The sequence below is a fragment of the Macrotis lagotis genome, chromosome 5 (assembly GCF_037893015.1).
Source record: "Macrotis lagotis isolate mMagLag1 chromosome 5, bilby.v1.9.chrom.fasta, whole genome shotgun sequence".
NCBI classification, from domain to species: domain Eukaryota; kingdom Metazoa; phylum Chordata; class Mammalia; order Peramelemorphia; family Peramelidae; genus Macrotis; species Macrotis lagotis.
Window position 1 is genome coordinate 229547612 of NC_133662.1, and position 20459 is coordinate 229568070.

Sequence of the window (20459 nt, forward strand, 5' to 3'; positions counted from 1 at the left end):
TTTAGATTTTTCAAGGCAATGGGGATTAAGTGACTTGCCCAAGGCCACACAGCAAGGTAATTATTAAGTATCTGAGGTGAGATTTGAACCCAGGTACTCCTGACTCCAAGGCCGGCGCTCTATTCACTGCGCCACCTAGCCACCCCTCTCTTCTGTCATTTAAAGCTCTTCAGCCTACCTTTCCAGGCTTGTACCTGATTCCTTTTCATACACAACGCAGTCCAGCCAAACCTGGTGTTTTGTTGTTCTTGATAGATGCCCCATGATTTTTACCACTTGTAACAGGTCTTTGCCTAGGCTTTCTCCTTTACTTGGATTGTACTGCCTCCTTTCTTCTGCTTAGAATCTCTACAATTTCTTTTCAAAATTCAGCTTTACCCATGTAACCTTTCCTGTTCACTACCAGTTCCTTCTCCCCAAATTTACCTTGGGGTGAGTTATTGTTTCTGAGGGAAGTGTCTCAATCTAAGAGGACAGGGAGAAGCCATTTCAAGAAAGTGGATTTGAGCTGAAGCTTAAAGGAAGCCAGGAGGCAGAAGGTTCCAGGAATGCAATGAAAACTCTTGGAATCTCAAGATGGGGTATCTTCTGTGAGAAATAACAGCAACTGGATCACTGAATACATGAAGTAAGATGGAAGAAGACTGGAAGGGAACAAGTAACAAAAGCAAATAGGGTTTTATATTTGAAGAGTTAGTGAAAATTGAGGGTGATGGTCAGGGCTGGACTTCAAGAAAATCATTTTGATGACTGAATGGAGGATGGATTGGAATGGGGAAAGACCTGAGGTAGGCAGCCCCTTCCTCCCAGCATTACTCCAGGTATGAAGTGATAAGGGTGGGCAACAGGGTGCTGGCAGTGTCAGAAAAGAGAAGGGAATATGTAAGAAAAATGTTCTGACAGTAGGAACTATAGGAATTGGCAACTGATTGAATATAGGTGGCAAAGCATTTGAGGAGTCAAAAATGATTCTGAAGTTGTGGGCCTGTGTGGGAGTTTAGAGAATTTTGGAAGAGAAGGGAGTTTAGGGGAGAAATGTTTTGGACATGTTGAATTAAAGAGATTATTGTGGGGGAAGGTGCTGAAGTGGATAGAGCACTGGCCCTGGAATCATGAAGACCTCAGTTCAAATTTGGCTTCAGACATTTAATAACTACCTAGCTGTGTGACCTTGGGCAAGACATCTAACTCCATTGCCTTACAAAAAAAACAAAAAACAAACAAAAAAAAAACAGATTATGGGACATCCATTTAGAGACATGGTCTCCAAATACAGCTTTGTAAAGATGTGTTTTGTCTTTAAAACTATTGGAATCAACAGTGTCATCTAATAAATTGTAGATGCAAGATTGGAGTTTGAAAGAGAAGATCCTTTAAGAGAACTTAGCTTAAAAAGGCCAAGATCTCCCATGCATCCAGGGCCATCTCCAGTCATCCCGATCTATATCTGGTCACTGGACCCCTGTGGCTCTGTAGGATAAAGTGAGACAGGTGACTTTGCACAGCCGCCCTCATTTAAATCTAAGGCACTTGCCTATCTTGGTCCTCTTTTAGAACAAAGGGCAAACAACAGCAAGAAGGCTAGACAAGTAGATCTGAGAGTCATCTATATATCATTAGTGATGGTATTGCAGTAACAACAATGGGAACATGTATATCTTATTAATCTGACCTGCTTTCATCTTCTGTGCTTGCTGTATTGGTCAACGAATGCCCTTTTTCCCTCCATCATCAGAATTGTTTCTATCCTTCCTGACTGTATTTCCTTTGAAGAATTAGGAAACCTGCATAAATTTTCTTTAAATCCTTTGAAATCTGTTCTTTCTAAATCCAAGGTATACATTAGACAATTTCCTCTCCTTTTGCATATATTCTAAGATGGAATGGTTACTTCTTCTCAGGATTGCATCCTTTCCCAACTGAACATCAGGTGTAGAAGAGCAGTTTTTCCCATTGCTTTCTCTACCTGTAGAAGGATAAAATGTTCATGAAGGTAAGTCAGGAAACAATTTGCTGTTCATCATTTGTCAGTGAGTCATAGCAGATGTGTAGATAATTGAAGTCTTCCATGACTTTTAGATCATGCCTGCATTCCACACTTCTTGTCTGTTCCCCAGATTTCTCATCTTTCTGTCCAGATGATAATACTCCAGTGTCAGTTCACTTATGTTTTCTGCCACTTTAAATTTCCACACTTGGGGTCCTGAATTTCTTCTGATAAGTATATATTCTTAATATATAGTTAGTCTATCTCAGCTCTCCCTTTTACTTACTTTACCCCTTTTAAATAAGAATATTATTCTCCATAGCCATAATCCAGTCCTAGTTCATATCCCACTAAGACTTAGTCATATCCATGGGGTCAAGTTTGCTTTTTTACATTCACATCTGTAGTTCACCCTGCTTGTTACCTATACTTTGTGTACTTGTATATAGGTCAAGGGGACTATGGGTTATGAATTCTATTTTGTATGCTGTGAATTTGTGGGCCTGACTGTGGACATATTCTTTCTGCATTCTTGGTAGAAAGAATATTCCTGTTGTATCTAGCTTGGTGGATATAGACAGTTTTCCTTTTCTTCTTTTCCTTTTTAGATTGAAGTTCCTTGAATGAATTTACAATATATTTTTACTGGCATTTGTTTAGGTTTATTTCATCTTGACCAAGAGTCCTTCATTCTTATATTTAAAGTTGTAGCTCAGGAATCCAAATCCCATCCTCAAAACACCGCTTTTTTTTTTATCAGATGTTCACTTCTCAGATCTGTAATTTCCTCTTGAAACCTTTGCCTTTGATTGGTAGCAATTACATAGGCCACATGTGCACCTAAAGCATTTTAGTTGTTTTTTTTCATCTATTTCTAATACTTTCTGTAGCATTTCATTTGTTGGTATGTGTCTTATCTCTCTCATGAGATTATTAAGTTCCTAGAAGAAGAATGTTTTATTCATCTTTTGATTTTAAGTCATGCCCCCAGTACTTTGTGACTTTGTGATCTTATCATTGCTTTTAATATTCTTTCCAGAAGTATCATTTGCACCTATATGAATAACTAAAGTAGATAGTTGTCATTTAGTTTGACAAGTCTTGGAAGACTTTTAATTGAAAATTGGATGTATGCCCCAGGAATTGTAGCAGGCATTTATTTGTTATTATACCAGGTCAACAAATAGCTTTTTCAGTATCCCACAATAGGGAGTCACTAACATATATCACCAGTCTCTTCTTCCTTTGATCTTTACTGAAATAGTGAACATCTGATGCCATGTGTGAACCCTATCATCATTTCTTGGATAACAGGCTTCTGCTTCCTCTTTAAAAAAGAATTCATCTTCTTTGAAAATGAGTTCAGGTACTACCTCACACCTCTCAGACTGGCCAATATGACCAGAAAGCACAATGATCAATGTTGGAAGGGATGTGGGAAATCTGGGACACTAATGCATTGTTGGTGGAGCTGTGAATTCATCCAGCCTTTCTGGAGAGCAATTTGGAATTACACCCAAAGGGCAACAAAAATGTGCATACGCTTTGATCCAGCAATATCACTACTGGGTCTATATCCTGAAGAGATGATGGAAAAGGGTAAAAACATCACCTGTACAAAAATATTCAGGGGCGGCTAGGTGGCACAGTGGATCAAGCACCGGCCTTGGAGTCAGGAGTACCTGGGTTCAAATCTGGTCTCAGACACTTAATAATTACCTAGCTGTGTGGCCTTGGGCAAGCCACTTAACCCCATTTGCCTTGAAAAAAAATATTCGTAACAGCCCTGTTTGTGGTGGCAAAGAATTGGAAATTGAATGTCCATCAATTGGGGAATGGCTGAACAAATTGTGGTATATGTATGTCATGGAACACTATTCTGTTAGAAACCAGGAGGGATGGGAATTCAGAGAAACCTGGAAAGATTTGTATAAACTGATGCTGAGCGGGATGAACAGAACCAGAAGAACATTGTACACCATAACAGCAACTTGGGGTTGATGATCAGTCTTGATGGACTTGTTCATTTCATCAATGCAACAATCAGGGACAATTTTAGGGTATCTGCAATGGGAGAATACCATCTGTATCCAAAGAGGGAATTGTGGAGTTTGAACAAAGACTATTAACCTTCAATTTCGGGGGGGGAAAAAGGTATCTTATGTCATTTTGCTATTTCTATTTTTGCTATATTTTATTTTTTTTCCTTAAGGATATGATTTCTCTCTCAACACATTCAATTTTGATCAATATATAGCATGGAAACAATGAAAAGACTATCAGATTGCCTTCTGTGAGGGTGGGGGGGAAGGAAGCGAGATTGGGGGGATAATTGTAACATTCAAAAAAACAATAAAAAAGCAAAGATCTCAGGTCTATTTGCCCCTAGTGTTCAAGTTGTCTTTCTTCCCTTTTTCCTCTCTCTTTTTTTTTTTTTAGATTTTTTCAAGGCATTGGGGTTAAGTGGCTTGTCCAAGGCCACACAGCTAGGTAATTATTAAGAGTCTCAGGCCAGATTTGAACTCAAGATACTCCTGACTCCAAGGCCAGTGCTCTATCCATTGCGCCACCTAGCCGCCCCTTTTTCTTCTCTTTTGCAAACTCTTCCTGATACAAGTAATGAAATCACAGCACTGACAGGGACCTCCAAGCCCTACTAGTCTATAAACTATAACTAGAAAAATACCCTCTTTGATGCAAGCATCATGTATTATCTTCATTTTCTTTGACAACTGCCAGTCAGGTTAAACCTGTTATCTCTAGAGACTGTTTTAGTCACTTTTGCAGAGTTAAGATTGTTAAGTTGCCTTGGAAATTCCACACATCATTCTAAGTTCTACTCCCAGAGTCAAGTCCTTCTTCCTTAAGATACCCCTCTTAATCTTTTCAGATTGTCATCATTTGTCCCTACCCCCTACCCCTCCACCTAAGTCTTTTCTTCTAAAGGCTGAACTTTTACTGTTTCTTTTAGTTCATCCTCAGGTAGCATGAACTTGAACCCATTTCCCATTCTGGGTTCCCTCTGCTAGATGTTCTCCAGCTTTCCCTAAAATATGGTATATCCAGAACTGAATACAGAACTCCACGTGTGATTTGACTAGGGTGAAGTCTTCTTTTTTCCCTTCTTGTATTATATGATGAAATTAAAACTTCTGATCCTATCATTCAAAATCCTCTATAGTTAATTTCCAACATTACCTTTCCTGTTTTCCTTTTCTTATTTACTTTACATTTTAGGCATAGCAAACTATTTGTCTTCCTATGTCCTCTATACCTGCATGTCTACATGACTTTGTTTCTGCCTTCTCTGTTTCTGAAATACCTCCTCCCTTCTAGACTTGTGGACAGCCTATATTAGTCGGTCCTTCAAGGCTTCCCCAAAAGCCATCTCTTCTAGAAACCTTACCTGATTCTTCTTGGCAGAAGTAATTTTCACCTCCTTTTGTAGCACATCAGACCTCATCTATTTCTAATACTTTCTGTAGCATTTCATTTGTTGGTATGTGTCTTATCTCTCTCATGAGATTATTAAGTTCCTAGAAGAAGAATGTTTTATTCATCTTTTGATTTTAAGTCATGCCCCCAGTACAGTGATTTAGCCACAAAAGGAACTCAAAGTTCCCAATTCTGATGTACCTAAAAAGTACATCTAAAAAGCCCCTGCTTGATCTCAAATTTTAGACCTGAAAAAGAATCTTCTGGTCTAATCCTCTTAATTTGACAGATGAGAGAATTCTGGCCCAAAGAGATTTGGTGACTTGCTTAGTCACATAGCTATCAAGGGGCAAAGTTGGGAATTAAAACACATGTCTCTTCCACCTGTAAATCTATAATCCTTTTTCTCTCAAGCTTTTTTTTTTTATCATATTGAGTTCCCTAGAATTAAGACTATCTACTGGTGAAATACAGATTAGAATTGGGATAGTAGTACACAGATAAGAAATGTCTTGAAATCATCCATAAATGGATGTTGAAAAAATAGCAGAGCATACTGTGCCCAGCTTGCTTAGAGGAAAACTTTTCAGAGTAGTTTTGAAACAAGTCTTGAAAGAAGTGATGGGAGGGTAGCTAGGTGGCACAGTGGATAAAGCACCAGCCCTGTAGTCAGGAGTACCTGGGTTCAAATCCGGCCTCAGACACTTAAAATTACCTAGCTGTGTGGCCTTGGGCAAGCCACTTAACCCCATTTGCCTTGCAAAAACCTAAAAAAAAAAAAGAAAAAGAAAAAAAGAAGTGATGGACATGGATGGCTTAGCAGAAGACATCCAGACTTCAGAAGACCTGTGATTTACTTACTAGGATAGCAATGTCCCCTGACAGATAGTGATTCTTCTATAACTTTCTAGATCATTATAAACTTTTGTGGCCAAAAAAACCCAACTGATCAACCAAAAAAAAATTTCATCTTTCATGATAGTAAACCTTCTGGAGATGAGCCTCACTAAAGTAGAACTGTTGAACATGACATGATATGTCTTGAGACCTGTACTTTTTTCTTTATAAAGTTTTTGTGGCTGCTTTCTATTTTTTTACACCACTGTGTTTTCCTACTTTGTACCTCTCTTTTGTACCATTGAATTTTCCCTGTTAACAAAGGAAAACAGTTAAGAAAAACCAACCCACATAGCAACTGCACCTGATAGTATTGGCAGCGTTCCTCACCCTTAGTCATCCACCTTTCTCTATAAAGAGAGGAGATTTGTCTTTCATCTGTTCTGTAACAAGATAGGGTCTTTTAATTAGAGTCTGGCTACCTTTCATTGTTTTTGTTGAAGTTATTACAGTCATTTGTTCTCCTAGTTCTGCTTGTTTTAACTCTGTCAGATCATACAAGTCTTTGATGTGTCTCTAAATTCCTTCCATCTGTTGTTTTTTGTAGTATGGTAGTATTGCTCTATATTCACATACCACAATTTTTTTTATTTTTATTTTTTTAGGGTTTTTTTTGCAAGGCAATGGGGTTAAGTGGCTTGCCCAAGGCCACACAGCTAGGTAATTATTAAGTGTTTAAAAACCGATTTGAACTCAGGTACTCCTGACTCCAGGGTTGGTGCTCTATCCACTGCACCACCTAGCTGCCCCCACATACCACAATTTTTTTGATTATTTTCCAGGTGCATCCTGAATCACAGAATGTGAGGGTTGGGAGAGGACTTAGGTGGCCATCTAATCTGATACATACATGAAAGGAATATCCACTATAATGTACTATGATGGCAAGCAGCTGTCTAGTCTCTGCTAAAAGACTCCTCTAGGCAGCCTATTCTACTTTTAAATTGTTTGAATCGGTAGAAAGTTTTTCCTAATATTGAGAATAAAAATTTGCAACTTCCTGAACTTCCCTCTGGGGACAAACAACATGTTTAATTTCCCTGCCATGTTCTTGCAAACAGCATTTGTCCCTTGAGTTTTCTTTTCTAAAGATTAAATATCCCTAACATCTTTAGCTGATCGTTGTATGTCATGGACTCAAGGCACTTGATTATCTTAGGTGACTTCTTCTGGACATACATTTTGTTCTCAGCATTTTTTACCTACCCCCCCCAAAAATTAGTTCTGTGAAGCTTTTGATATTTATTTCTCAGACTTGTCTTTCCTTCCTTAAGATCTATGCTCAGGGGGCGGCTAGGTGGCGCAGTGGATAGAGCACCGGCCCTGGAGTCAGGAGTACCTGGGTTCAAATCGGTTTTTAAACACTTAATAATTACCTAGCTGTGTGGCCTTGGGCAAGCCACTTAATCCCATTTGCCTTGCAAAAACCTAAAAAAAAAATCTATGCTCAGTAGTGAAATGACTATGTCAAATGGTTTAGTGACTTTTCTTTTGTAATTTCAAATTATTTTCTATTTTGGTTGGATCAGTTCACAGCTCCACCAAAAGGGAGTTGTTTCAAGTTCTATGTTTGGTCTTTCCATCTTTATAGATTCTTCTAAAGCTTGAGCTCTTGGTGGCATATTTCCAAGATCCTACAGTCATTTCTGGGCCACAATGAGACATCAGAATAAGACTTCAATGGTGGGCTATAAAGACATACACTTGTAAATTTGCTTTTTATTTTATAGAGAGATTGGCAAATCCATATAGCTGGAAGAGGGTACAATGTAGGAATAATGAGGTTAAATTGGATAGCATAAGCCATCTTTTGAAAGTTCCCAAACCAGGGGTTGCCATGCTAATGAAATCACAGGGCATGTGATTTTTTGTTTTTGTTTTTGTTTTTGTCTTTTTAGTTTTTTTTGCAAGGCAAATGGGATAAATGGCTTGCCCAAGGCCACACAGATAGGTGATTATTAAGTGTCTGAGGCTGGATTTGAACTCAGGTACTCTTGACTTCAGGGCTGGCACTCTATCCACTGCCGCCCCTCTGGCTTATTTTCAACAGACTTTGATGCAAAAACCAAGAGGTAATGAACATTGTTAATTGCTTAAGTGTTCAAATGACAGAATATAACTTTAAAAGTTTACTATGGCAATGTTCTAAAAGACCACAAGATGGAGATATGAGTTCATGAAAGGAAGACTTTTTTTTTCCTGTTAAAAAGAAATTTGACACAGAGTTGAAAAATTTTTTCCCTTGCAAATAATGAAAACTGAATTTCAAGAATATCTTTGCTTTCACACTAGAAGTAGTAATAAAGGTATTTTTTAGAAATAACTTAATGCTGATATTTACAGTCTTTGAAATCTACAAAGTTTTTTTCCCTTTCAAAATAAAAACAGCATTAGTATAAAATTGCTCTGTTTATTTCTTTCTGTGTCTCTTCAGTGACAAGCACAAACAATTCTGAGGTATCTTTTTTTTTTTTTAAGATTTTGCAAGGCAATGGAGTTAAGTGGCTTGCCCAAGGCCACACAGCTAGGTAATTTTAAGTGTCTGAGATGGGATTTGAACGCAGGTACTTGTGACTCCAAGGCTAGTGCTCTATCCACTGCACCACCCAGCCACCCCTTGAGGTATCTGTTATGAGTAAGACATTATGCTAGACATTTGGGATATTAAGCGGATCAGTTCCTGGATTTTATGTAAGTAAACCGGCCTCAGATTGGACAAGGCTCATTACTTGAAGCTTGACTTTCAATTCACATTTCTTTTTTTTTTTTTTTTTTAACAGCACAGATACTTTTTTTAAAAGATTTTATTTATTTTGAGTTTTACAATTTTCCCCCATTCTTGCTCCCCCCCCCACAGAAGGCATTCTGTTAGTGTTTACATTGATTCTATATCCTTAAGGAAGAAAAATATGAGATCGTAAAATTACATAATAATATAATTTTTTTTTTCTAATTTGATGGTAATAGTCTTTGGTCTTCATTCAAAGTCCATAATACTTTCTTTGGATACAGATGGTATTCTCCATTGCAGATAGCTCAAAATTGTCCCTGGTTGTTGCACTGATGGAATGAGCAAGTCCTTCAAGGTTGATCATCACTCCCATGTTGCTGTTAGGGTATACAGTATTTTTCTGGTTCTGCTCATCTCACTCAGCATCAATTCATGCAAATCCTTCCATGCTTTCCTGAATTCCCATCCCTCCTGGTTTCTAATAGAACAATAGTGTTCCATGACATACGTATAACACAGTTTGTTAAGCCATTCCCCAATTGAAGGACATTCACTTAATTTTCAGTTTTTTGCCACCACAAACAGGGCTGCTATCAATATTTTTGTACAAGTGATGTTTTTACCCTTTTTTATCATTTCTTCAGAGAATACCAGTAATGCTATTGCTGGGTCAAATGGTGTGCACCTTTTTGTTACCCTTTGGGCTTAGTCCCAAATTGCTCTCCAGAAAGGTTGGATGAGTTCACAGCTCCACCCACAGATCTCCTGCATCCCTTCCAACATTGATCATTGTCCTTTCTGGTCATATTGGCCAGTCTGAGAGGTATGAGGTGGTATCTCAGAGATGCTTTAATTTGCATTTCTCTAATAAGTAATGATTTGGAGCAATTGTTTCCATATGATTATGGATTGCTTTGATTTCCTCAGCTGTAAATTGCTTTTGCATATCATTTGACCATTTGTCAGTTAGGGAATGGCTTGCACATTTGTATTTTCAATATATAATGCAACACACTGAGTTTAAACAGTACAATATGACAAACCAGAAAGCTAATTTAACTTTAGTTTGTATAGTGTAAAGAATGCAGGAAGTTGATGGTTCCACATAATGGACTTGGTCAGACTTAGTCAATAACATTTAGTACCTATTGTATATGCTAATCACTGGGGATACAAAGAAAGGCAAATGATAGTCCCTATTCTGCTAGTGGTAGGGATGAGGTGATAAAGTGGTGGTTGTAGTATCAGAAGAGAGAAGGGACGTGAATAGGAGAAATGTTATCAAAGTTACATTAAAGGGCCTTGGCAACAGTTTGAATGTGGAAGATGTGTGTGAGGAGTCCAGAATGAAACTAGGTTACAAGTCTGGGTGACTGAGTGGATGGTGGTACCCTCAACAGGCACAGAAGTTGGGAGGAAGATTTTTTTGGGAAAAGACAATGGGTCCAGTTTTGGACATGTTGTTTAAAATGTAAAATAATTAGGATATCCATTTAAAAAAATCCAGTAGGTATTTGGAGATGTGAGACTAGATTTGAGAAGCATCAGCATTTTGATGATATTGAATCTATGGGAACTGATAAAGATGCCAAGTAACATAGTATAGAGGATTAAGAGGAGGATCCAGGACAGAACCCTGTGGAATACCCATGGTTAGAAGGTTTGACTTGGTTAAAAATCCAGCTAGAATAAAGAGAAGCAGTCAGAAAACCAAAGAAAGGAGAGTATCTGGTAGAAGAAGGTGATCAACAGTGTCAAGGGCTGAAAAAAGATCAAGAACGATGAGAATTGAGAAAAGAAGTTCAGATTTGGCAAATGAAGCAAAAAGAGCCCAGAAAATTTGGACCAGGGGAGGGGAAGATCTGCAAAGATTACAGTAATGTCCCAAATTTATATAGTCATTTGTACAATTAAGTATTTTAAATCACAATACTTATGTAGAGATGAATGTTGCAAGCTATTTTAAGTGTTTCTTGACAAATTGTTATATCTCACATGAGCCCATTAATTTTATTAAATATTTTTAATAAAAAAATGTTTATATAGGCCTCCCAAAATTTTGGGGACCCCCCTATATCTTTGGTTAGGTCTACATAATGGATGAGATTTTTAACTTTAAAAAAACACTTGGGGGGGTATGTTTTTTTCCCAGTAAAACTTGATTAAAACTTTACAGCCAAGTAATCTACTCTCTAAATTTCTTTATGTTGCATTTACCTTTTCTTACTAACTCCTCCCTATCCCACTTGAGTTTGTATCTTCAAGCTCTGCTCCCTAATCCCAATTGACTTTTTTTTTTATATTTTTGTCTTTGACCTTATTTCTCTTAAAACAAGGAAGTAGGGGTGGCTAGGTGGCACAGTGGATAGAGCACCGGCCCTGGAGTCAGGAGGACCTGAGTTCAAATTTGTCCTCAGATACTTAATAATTACCTAGTTGTGTGACGTGGGCAAGCCATTTAACCCCATTTGCCTTACAACCCCCCCCCCCCCAAGGAAGTTAACGCTGGATCTTGTCCTGTGTCTGGACAATTCTTTTAAATTTTCTTCCATTTCTCTCAAATTTTGCCAAATTTCTCCTCTCCAAATTCAGCCCCTTACTTCACTGCTGGTACAGATACCTCCATGTTATATATAGGACAAATCTTTCTTGTCCTATTCCTTTTCTGATAATCTTCTTCCCTTAAAGTTTAGTTTCTGGCTGGTAAAAGTTATTAGCCCAGCCCAAACCCAGTATGCTTACTTTGGCTGTATGCTCCTTTCTGCCTCTATCTCTAGGAACTGTAATCAACTTAATATAACTATTTCTGGAAAGCACATAGCTTTTTTATTTTTTAAATACAATTTTTCCAATTATAAGGATAATTTTAACTTTTTTTTTTTGTTTTAGGGGTTAAGTGACTTGCCCAAGATTCCACAGCTAGTAAATTATTAAGTATCTGAGGTCAAATTTGAACTGAGGTCCTCCTGACTCCAGGGCAGTACTCTTATCCACTGTTCTACCTAGCTGCCCCTTGATAATTTTTAACATTAAAAAAGTTTTGGCAGCTCGGAAACTTAATTACCTAGCTGTGTGACCTTGGGCAAGTCACACCACTGCCTTGCCAAAAAAAATCCCCCAAGTTTTGATTTCCATATTTTTCTCCCTCTCTCCCCCGCTTCTTAAAATGGCAATTTGATGTTATATATGAAACATTTTTCAGTTCCGTGTTTTCTTCACTACTTTATAGAGAAGACAAGAAAAATACATATGTAGTCATGCAAAATAAACTTCTGCATTGTGCCAGAAAGGGCACAGTCAATCTTATGTGGCTCTATTTACCTACCCAGTGCCTCCCTAAGAACATTCCTCAACACCACTACTCTTATCATGTATTGTCTTCCCTTGTTAGAATGTAAGATCTTTGAGGGTAAGGATTGTCTTGCTTTTTTGAACTTGTAACTGCTGAGTACAAGATTTTAATAAATGCAAGTTCTATGAACAGTTTTCATTAGAATTGCAAACTATATGAAATAAGGTTCCAAATCACTAAAATAAATGTCAATAAAGCAACTTTAATACCTTGTAAATTGCTAAAGATGACAAAAGATGAGAATAGTTCATGTTGAAGGGGTATGGAAAGATGGGCATGCTAATATATTGTTGTGAATTGGTCAGTGCAATCATTCTTGAGATTTTGAATTATGTAAAGACAGTGACTTACAAATGTCCATATTCAACCCAGAGATCCCATTGCTAGAGGTACATATCTCAAGGAGTTCAGTTATAAAAAAGGCTCTAAGCAAAAATATTTTAGCACTTTTTTTAGGAGCAAATAATTAGATAAAAAAGCCCATTGAAGAATGACTAAATTTTATGAATAGTTTTGGTGAATCCTCCCTCTCCTCAGAATGTCAGATTTTTTTGATGTGTTGATAGTTGAAAAAAATTAAAAATTTGAAAAGTTGAAAATTTTCTACTTTTTCTCATCCTTAACCTTTCCCTCAATATCTCAGGAAATGACTTACCTGAAGTATTACTCCTCCATTCCCAAGTACATACATGCTTACGTTCACTCTGCAGTGATTACATGTCCATATTCATGTGTGTTATTGCATACACAGGAATGTATACATTGCAATTGTATTTCTGACAAGAATGAGGGATGGTGCAAGGAACTGGGAAAATTTCAGTGACCATGAATGTCAGTTTAATTTTAAATTGAATGAAGAGAGGATATATATATATATATATATATATATGTATATATATATATATATATATACACACACATACACACACACACACACACACACACACACACACACACACATATATGTTGTGAGTCAGCTTTTAGTGACCCTTTTGGGGGTAACTAAGTCCTTTCAACCCTACAGGCCTATGATGCTTTCTAAGGCTCTTTATGGCTCATATAAACTGAGAAAACATTAAGCTCATCTATGGTACTCACACTCCCTGAAAGAAAGGCACCGAGATCAAGGTAGGGGGCATGGCAGGTTTATTGGTAAGTAGCATTGAAGCCAAGGGCACTACGCTGGGAAAGGCAATGGGAGGGGCAAGACACGGTCAGATTGAAGAACACAGAAGTCCATAAGGGGAAGGACTATGACAAGTCTTCCTTGGGAAGGGTATGGCCAAATAAGCAGGATCAGAGAGAAAGGATCCTTCTTAGATGGACAGATTGGGTGCATGTAGGCATATTCAGACTATTAAGGGGGTGCTGCTTTGGGATCTTTATGTCCAAAGACTAGGGAGCCTTGGGACACATTCCCTTTTGAATCTTTATGACCTTTCCCTGGGGGTTCTATGGCCTCTTTGCCCATGGCCTGGGGGATTTCCCCCCAGCTCTTGTTGCCCCTAATGACACTCACTTTAGGAGTGACAAGAGTTTTGTCCCCTATTTCTTTGGCATGTTGGGCACTAGGTCTACTATCTTTCTGGCCAAGAGAAGGCACTTTTCTCTCCTTTTCCCCTGACCCTCTAGTCAGCTCATTCTCTCCTCCACAGCCCCCAGACTCCTGTGGGACCCTGGGGGAATGGGCAGAGTCAGTAGCAGGCAGTGGCTTGTCAGGGGAGGAGCTCTGTTCCCGCTCACCATTTGATTTCTTTCGAGGACGCCCTCTTTTACGCTTGGCATCAATCCCTACTTCTTCTGTATCCTGGCTTAATACTTTGGCTACTAGCTCTTGTCCTCTGGGGTCATTCATAGGCACTTCAGCTGTTCTTTTTACTCCCTTGCCCCGTGGTCCCAAGTCCACCCCTGGGCCTATCACTATATTTTTCTCAAGGCCCTGGGGCTGGATGGGACTTTCTGGGGGAGCTCGCCCAGATATAGGCACAGCAGATACAGTGGGCAAAATCATGTTGATGATAGGCAGAGTTCCCTGGGCTACCCCAGCCCCACTGGGCAAAGGCAGTGTAGTGACTTTTAAGGTACCTGAGGGAAGTTTGGGGGCTAGGACTGGTGGGGAGACTCGGAGAGGCCGAGGAAATTGTGGATGGGGTACTCGTGGAAGGAGCACAGGCAGTCGGGCAACCAGAGCATTCACTTGGGGGCTGCTGGCTGCTGGAGCGGATGTTTCTGCAGTTTTCTTTCGCTCCCCTCTAACTGGGGGGGCAGACCCTGTTTGGGGCTCCATTTCCTTGGGGGGCTGAAAAGAGTGAAGGAGCAAGTTGAAAGTAGTAGAACTTCATACCCCATCCTACCTAGCCCTCATCTCATTCCCTAAAAGTTAGGGTTTCTCAGCCTTCTCACCTGGGGCTGACCTTTCGAGGCTCTTCCATCTGGGTTCTCCACACCATTCTTGGTAGCAGATGAGGGATCCCTTGGGAGCCGTTCAGGTTCATCTGAAGAAGCACAAGATTTTTCCAACGTGAGGATGTGGAGGAAAACCAGAAATGAGGTGATGCCTGACATTCACAGTCATCTGGGTCCAGTGGCCAGATTTGAACAAGGACTAGAGATGGCCCTGGATGCAAGGCAGTCAGGGTGAAGTGACTTGCCCAAGGTAAACTGGATTTGAACTCAGATCCTCCTGACTCCAAGGCCAGTGTTCCACCCACTGCATTACCTAACTGCCCTAGGTGGGGCTACTAGGGAAATGATAATGTCTAGGGTGTCTCTACACCAATGGAAGGAGAGTCAACCTACCAGCAAGCACCATGGCCATGAGCAGGTGGGCATGAGCAGATCGAGCAGAGATGAGATGTTGCTGCAGCAGGAATCGGGCCACCTCGACGATAGAGCTGAAGGAGCGTTTCAGTATACGCTCTGCCCAGTCACAGGTCAGGGCACATGCTGCTTCCACTAATTCATCTCGAGGACCTGGACCCACTTCTGGGCCCAACTCTGGCTACAGGTGGCAGATGACAACATGCCTAGCTACCCAAGCCTGGGGAGGCCCCTGAGCCCTCCCCAGGGATTCAGACCCTTGAGGTCTTGTGGGGTGGGAAGGGATGGTAGGACTGAATCTAGATGCTCTGTAGCCCCAGCCTAGCCATAGGATAGCTTAGCTAGGAAGCAGGCTAGGAAGCTTCCCCACAGAGTCAGGCTTCAAAGGGAGATTCTTGGCCAGGGATGGGAGGGAGAAATCTCAGAGTAGCATTTGGGGTTACTCACACTCTCTGAACCCTTGAGGTCAAGTCCAGGCAAAGGTGGCATAGATACCAGGGTCTTTCTTCGGATACCACTGTAGCAGTATCTGGTATTAAGTTAAGGAGAAGCCCCCCAAAGGGATACTCTAATACCTTCATATTTTTGCACTCCCTGTGCCCCCCACCAAATGTGCATCTTGTGGTTCTGCAGCTCTCATTTTCCCACATTTCCATCCAAGGATACTTGGATTGGCCCCGGCCTCCCAGCCTCCGGGCCTTGATGTCAGGGAAGATTTCCCGGATGATTTTGCCAAAATTGGCAGTGCTGAGTGGGCGGCAGCCGGTTAAGCTCTCACAGTATCTCCTGGGTAAGGTGGGATCAATGATGGCCAGGTGCCCGAAGAAGACAGACCAATGAGAAGAAGGGATTATGGTTGGCTGTGTGTGTGTGTGTGTGTGTGTGTGTGTGTTGGGGGGGACAGGGAGGAGATCTGGGGATGGCAATAAGCTGAAAGAAACAAAGGTCTAACCCTCAGTGTTTAGTTCCCACACTGCCCTGCATCCCTTCCCCCTCACACACCTATAAGCATCATAAACATCCTGTTTGGGCAAACAGGTGGCCGTGTGCTCTTCCAGGTGATCTCGGATCCATTTGCAGGCATACATATACTCCTCGTGGCTGAGGGCACTTGGCTCCAGGTTGCTGAGGGTCAAAGGAGGAGGTCATGGAGGGTCCAGGAGGACCCTCGCCATAATGCCCAGCCCCATCAGAATATACCCTTGCGTACCCCAAAACAATCCAAGCCCAGGACACCAGAAACCCAGGAGATCCCAGCCCTCCTTCAATCCAGATCAGCAGGCACCTGGTCTGTGACAACTATGGAACCCAGGATGCCCTGGCTCTCTCCTTACCTTTTGTCTCCACTACTGGGGCCCGAGGGGAGCTGAAGGTAGAGATACAGCTTGTCGTTGTCCGAGAACCTCTGCACGTCTTGCTGGGATTGGGGAAAGCGGGTGAGCAGAGGTGGAGGGGAAGCTGAGTGTCCCCCCCCATTTTATGGGCAAGACAGCCCAGCTTCATCAGCTTGAGTGACTGGTCCAAGGTCACCTTGCTGGGCGGCCTCCCATTTTGCCCCTGTGAACCCATTCTTTGCAGGGCGCCGTGCCCCACGGTACTCACCAGGATGCCCTCCACTTTGCTCTGTACCGCCTTGCTGTGGGAAAGAGAAAGCTGACCCTCAGCAGGGAGAACTGGAGCCGAGCCTTGGGGGTCTGATGGGGGGCGTCAGCCTGGCACCTGGTGTCCTCTAGTGCCCCCGCCGTACTTGACAGGGGGGGAAACCGAGGCCCGGCCACTGCCAAGGTCGGGATGCTGCCCCCTCCCCCTCGATCCCAGCCCAAAGCCGAGGCAGGGCCCCGGGGGGAGGGGAGGGGTGCTTACGAGATGGACCCTCGGAGCTTCTGGAGCAGAGTGGTGGGCTCGCCCGCATCCCCGCCGCCCGGGGCCGCGCCCCCCGCCTTCGGGCTCTTGGCGTCGGCCTCATCTTCGGCCATGCTGGCCTCCGGTGCGGGGCGTCTTCCCGACCCTCCCCAGCCCCTGGGGGAGGAGGAGGAGGAGGAGGAGGAGGAGGAGACGCGGCCCGCCCCGCCCGCCCCGCCCGCCCCGCCCGCCCCGCAACTTTCTCTTCCGAAGCGGCCCCCCCGGGGGAGGAGGGGGCGATGGGGCCGCCCGAGGGCGGAGGGGGAGCGGCCCGTCGCCCCCCCAGTGTCGGGGCCCGGCGGGGGCAGGAGCCCCCCACCGTCGCCCAGTGGGGAAGGGGCGTGGCGCGCGGCCGGGCAGGCCCGCGGGGAGGGGGGTCCCGAGATGGGGGGGCTTGTGGCGGGGGGGGGCACACGAGTTGGAGGCGCAGCCCAAGCCCTCCTGGCGCGCTGCCCGCCCCCCCCGGCGCCGAGCACCGGCTCCTCTTCCCAGCGGGGAAAGAAAGGAAACGGAGAGGGAGAAAGTACCTCGGAGCCCCTCGGCTCTGGGTCGGCTTCACGGCCCGGCTCCCCGCTCCTGCCTGGGCCTTTTTTTTTTTTTTTTGGATTGGTCGGTTCCGACTCAATCTGCCCGGATACACCAGCCGGCCCCGTCTGCTATTGGTTCCTGCCGCCTCTCGGAGACCGAGCCTGTCGCTCGCTTCGGCAGCAACTCAAGTCTGCCTAGTAACAGCGATCCGATTGGCTAGCGGGGGAGGGAAAATCCAAAGTTGGCAATATTTGAGCGGTAACGGGGAAGTCCGGGTTGGGTTTCGGTTAAGTTGGGGTCGGTTGGGACGGGTAGCGCCGGGAGCTTCTGCTCTTAAAGGGGCCGCGGCCGGGCCGCCGGGCCCCGGAGTCTTGGTGCCCTCCCCGGCCCTGGAGGCTTCCCCTCTGTCAGCGGCTCGGGACAGCCCGGCGGGCGTGGGGGGGGCAGGGGCCCGCGGGGCCGCCCGAGGGCCGCCGGGGACCCCGGGGTCGCGCCCGCTCCCACGCGCCTCCCCTCCCCAGCCCGAGCCGGAGGAGGGGCGGATGGCCGGGTCCGAGGATCGCGAAGGCCGAGTCACCTGACCGGCGGCGTCCAGCCAATCCGGCCGGGGCCCCGGGACCCTCCCCGAACTGCGCAGGTGGACTCGGCCCGCCGGAGAGAGGCCCCCGGAGGCCTGGCCCAGGCGCGCGCGTGTGCGTGTGCGTGTGCGTGTGTGTGTGTGTGTGTGCGTGCGTGTGTGTGTGTATGCGTGTGTGTGCGTGCATGTGTGTGTATGCGTGTGTGTGCGTGTGCGTGCATGTGTGTGTGACGCGGGCACACAAGTGAGTGTAGACGGTGTATGAATGACACACGTGTACACATGGCTACACAAAGTGAATGGACACAGACGTAGGTACACATAAGCCAGTGCAGACACAGGCTCTTTGCACACGAGTGGACACACGTGTACGCATAGTACCTATAAGCGAGACACACATGTGCATATAGACACGGGTGCACATGTGTGCGTGTGGACAGACCCTCCAGACACCCTGGTCATTTCTGAGTTGTCATGGGGTTGAAGCCATGTCTTCCCTCCATTTCTCTTGAAGCTTCAGATAACCATGGTTCTTGTCAAGCACTCTTGTTGGTGTAAGAAGAGTTTCTTAATCCTGTGTGTGTGTGTGTGTGGGGGGGTTTCTATTCCTAAAGCATCACCCTTCTCCCGTCATCCAGACTGGCATCCGAGGTACATTCGGGACTCCCATAGCCAACCTGTTGCCAGAGCCTTTTATTTGCCTCCTTGTCTCTTCTGACATAGGAGCCCACATGGCTCCTGGACTCTGGCAGGAGCCCACTAGAGTGTCTGTTGTCCCTCCCTCTACTCCAAGCCGTTCCCCCACTCAACTGCCAAATTGGTCTTCCTAATCTTCCAGTCTTTACTAAACCACCCGCCCCAGCACAGCCAACTTCTGTGGCTCCCTGCCACCTACCGGCTTAAACATAAAATCCTCCCATGTTGAAAGCCCTCCTGCCTTGCCTCTTGTCAACCTCACTGCCTCCTCACCCCTTTCCCCCTTTCAATACAGCCACATTAGCTTCCTAGCACTTCATCCAGCAAGTCTAACTCTCCAGTCCAGGCTTTCTACTCTACTTCTCCACTCTATTCTCACTGACTCTCTCCTTCCAGGCTTTCCTGTTTTCTTCAGGTTCCAGCTAAAATCACTTAACCACATTGCCCCACCAAGAGAGCAGCTAGGTGGCACAGTAGAGAGAGCACTGGCCTTGGAGTCAGGAAGATGGGAGTTGTGTGTCCTTGGGTAACTCACTTGACCCTGATTGTCTCCCGTCCAGGGTCATCTCCAATAATCCTGTTTCCTATCTGACCACCGGACTCAGATGGCTCTGGAGGAAAAAGTGAGACTGGTGACCTGGCACGGTCCCCCTCACTCAAATCCAATTCATGCGCTTGTCATGGCATCACCTCCCTGATGTCTTCTTTGAGAATGAAGGACAAACATTAGATTAAAGGAAAGTCCCATCTTTTGATGACATGAGCACACTAATTTCTGGTGAGAAAGGTATTGGTTCTTTGCTATTTTGTTACCATCTCTGTACAGTTTGACTTTTTTTTGTATTAATGAAGCTCTAATAAAGTTAGTTGCAGTCCCATGGAACACCAGCTCGTGTTCTCCTTGGAAAGGTAATAAAGGGGTTTATGGAACTGACCTCACTGTGTGTCTTAACAGGTCATGGGACTTTTTAGCATCTTGTATTGCAGCACTCCTGGTGAAGGATTTGCAAAAAGACCATGAAAAATGATTGCAGCTTTTGTTCCAGCATTGTGCGCAGAGTAAGAGGAGGTGGTAGTTATATGAAGAACTAACTCACAGCCTCAAAATGAAGTGGGGGGAAGGGATTCACCAATGTTTTAATGACTTCAGCAGAGGGGGGTATAGAGGAAGATGAAAAAGTTTGTATGAAACAGTGATTCAGGTATAGAAAGAACAGCGACCACACACAGAAGCTCTGCACCTCTATATCAATATTTTGAGAGGTTTTTTTTTAAGGTTTTTGCAAGGCAAATAGGGTTAAGTGGCTTGCCCAAGGCCACACAGCTAGGTAATTATTAAGTGTCTGAGGCCCTATTTGAACCCAGGTCCTCCTGACTCCAGGGCTGGTGCTCTATCCGCTGCACCACCTAGCTGCCTCTTTTGGTTTGTTTTTGCAAGGCAATGGGATTATGTGACAGGCCCAACATCACACAACTAATAATAATGTTTGTCCTTCATTTTTTTTTTAATTTAAGGCAATGAGATTAAGTGATT

At 43.7% G+C, this 20459-nt stretch overlaps 1 protein-coding gene across 5 annotated transcripts; it reads right to left on the reverse strand.

The window, feature by feature from the left end:
• Positions 1-13478: 13478 nt before the first annotated feature.
• Positions 13479-18189, reverse strand: LOC141488602 (DNA-binding protein RFX5-like). Of its 5 annotated transcripts, XM_074188809.1 has the most exons (10): positions 17652-18187; positions 17086-17241; positions 16825-16858; positions 16557-16639; positions 16225-16347; positions 15889-16008; positions 15670-15751; positions 15202-15403; positions 14806-14897; positions 13486-14701 (listed from the first exon to the last, which is right to left on the reverse strand). In XM_074188809.1, exons 2-10 carry the CDS (start codon positions 17196-17198, stop codon positions 13760-13762), a joined length of 1791 nt encoding a protein of 596 aa, XP_074044910.1. In that variant the 5' UTR covers positions 17199-17241; positions 17652-18187; the 3' UTR covers positions 13486-13759. The 5 variants fall into 5 exon arrangements, with proteins under 5 accessions (XP_074044912.1, XP_074044914.1, XP_074044911.1 ...); XM_074188811.1 differs by lacking the exon at positions 15889-16008 and having other exon boundaries at positions 13479-14701; positions 15202-15296; positions 16825-16854; positions 17652-18189; XM_074188813.1 differs by lacking the exon at positions 15889-16008 and having other exon boundaries at positions 13481-14701; positions 15202-15296; positions 17652-18189.
• Positions 18190-20459: the final 2270 nt, after the last annotated feature.

Excerpts from the sequence above, each read along its gene's own strand:
- LOC141488602 (XM_074188809.1), bottom strand. The coding sequence starts at position 17,198 with ATGGCCGAAGATGAGGCCGACGCCAAGAGCCCGAAGGCGGGGGGCGCG. Across the intron at positions 16,009-16,224 it reads GATGTTTATGATGCTTATAG|GAGATACTGTGAGAGCTTAA; the intron begins GTGTGTGAGGGG and ends CACCTTACCCAG. Across the intron at positions 14,898-15,201 it reads CATGGCCATGGTGCTTGCTG|ATGAACCTGAACGGCTCCCA; the intron begins GTAGGTTGACTC and ends GTGCTTCTTCAG.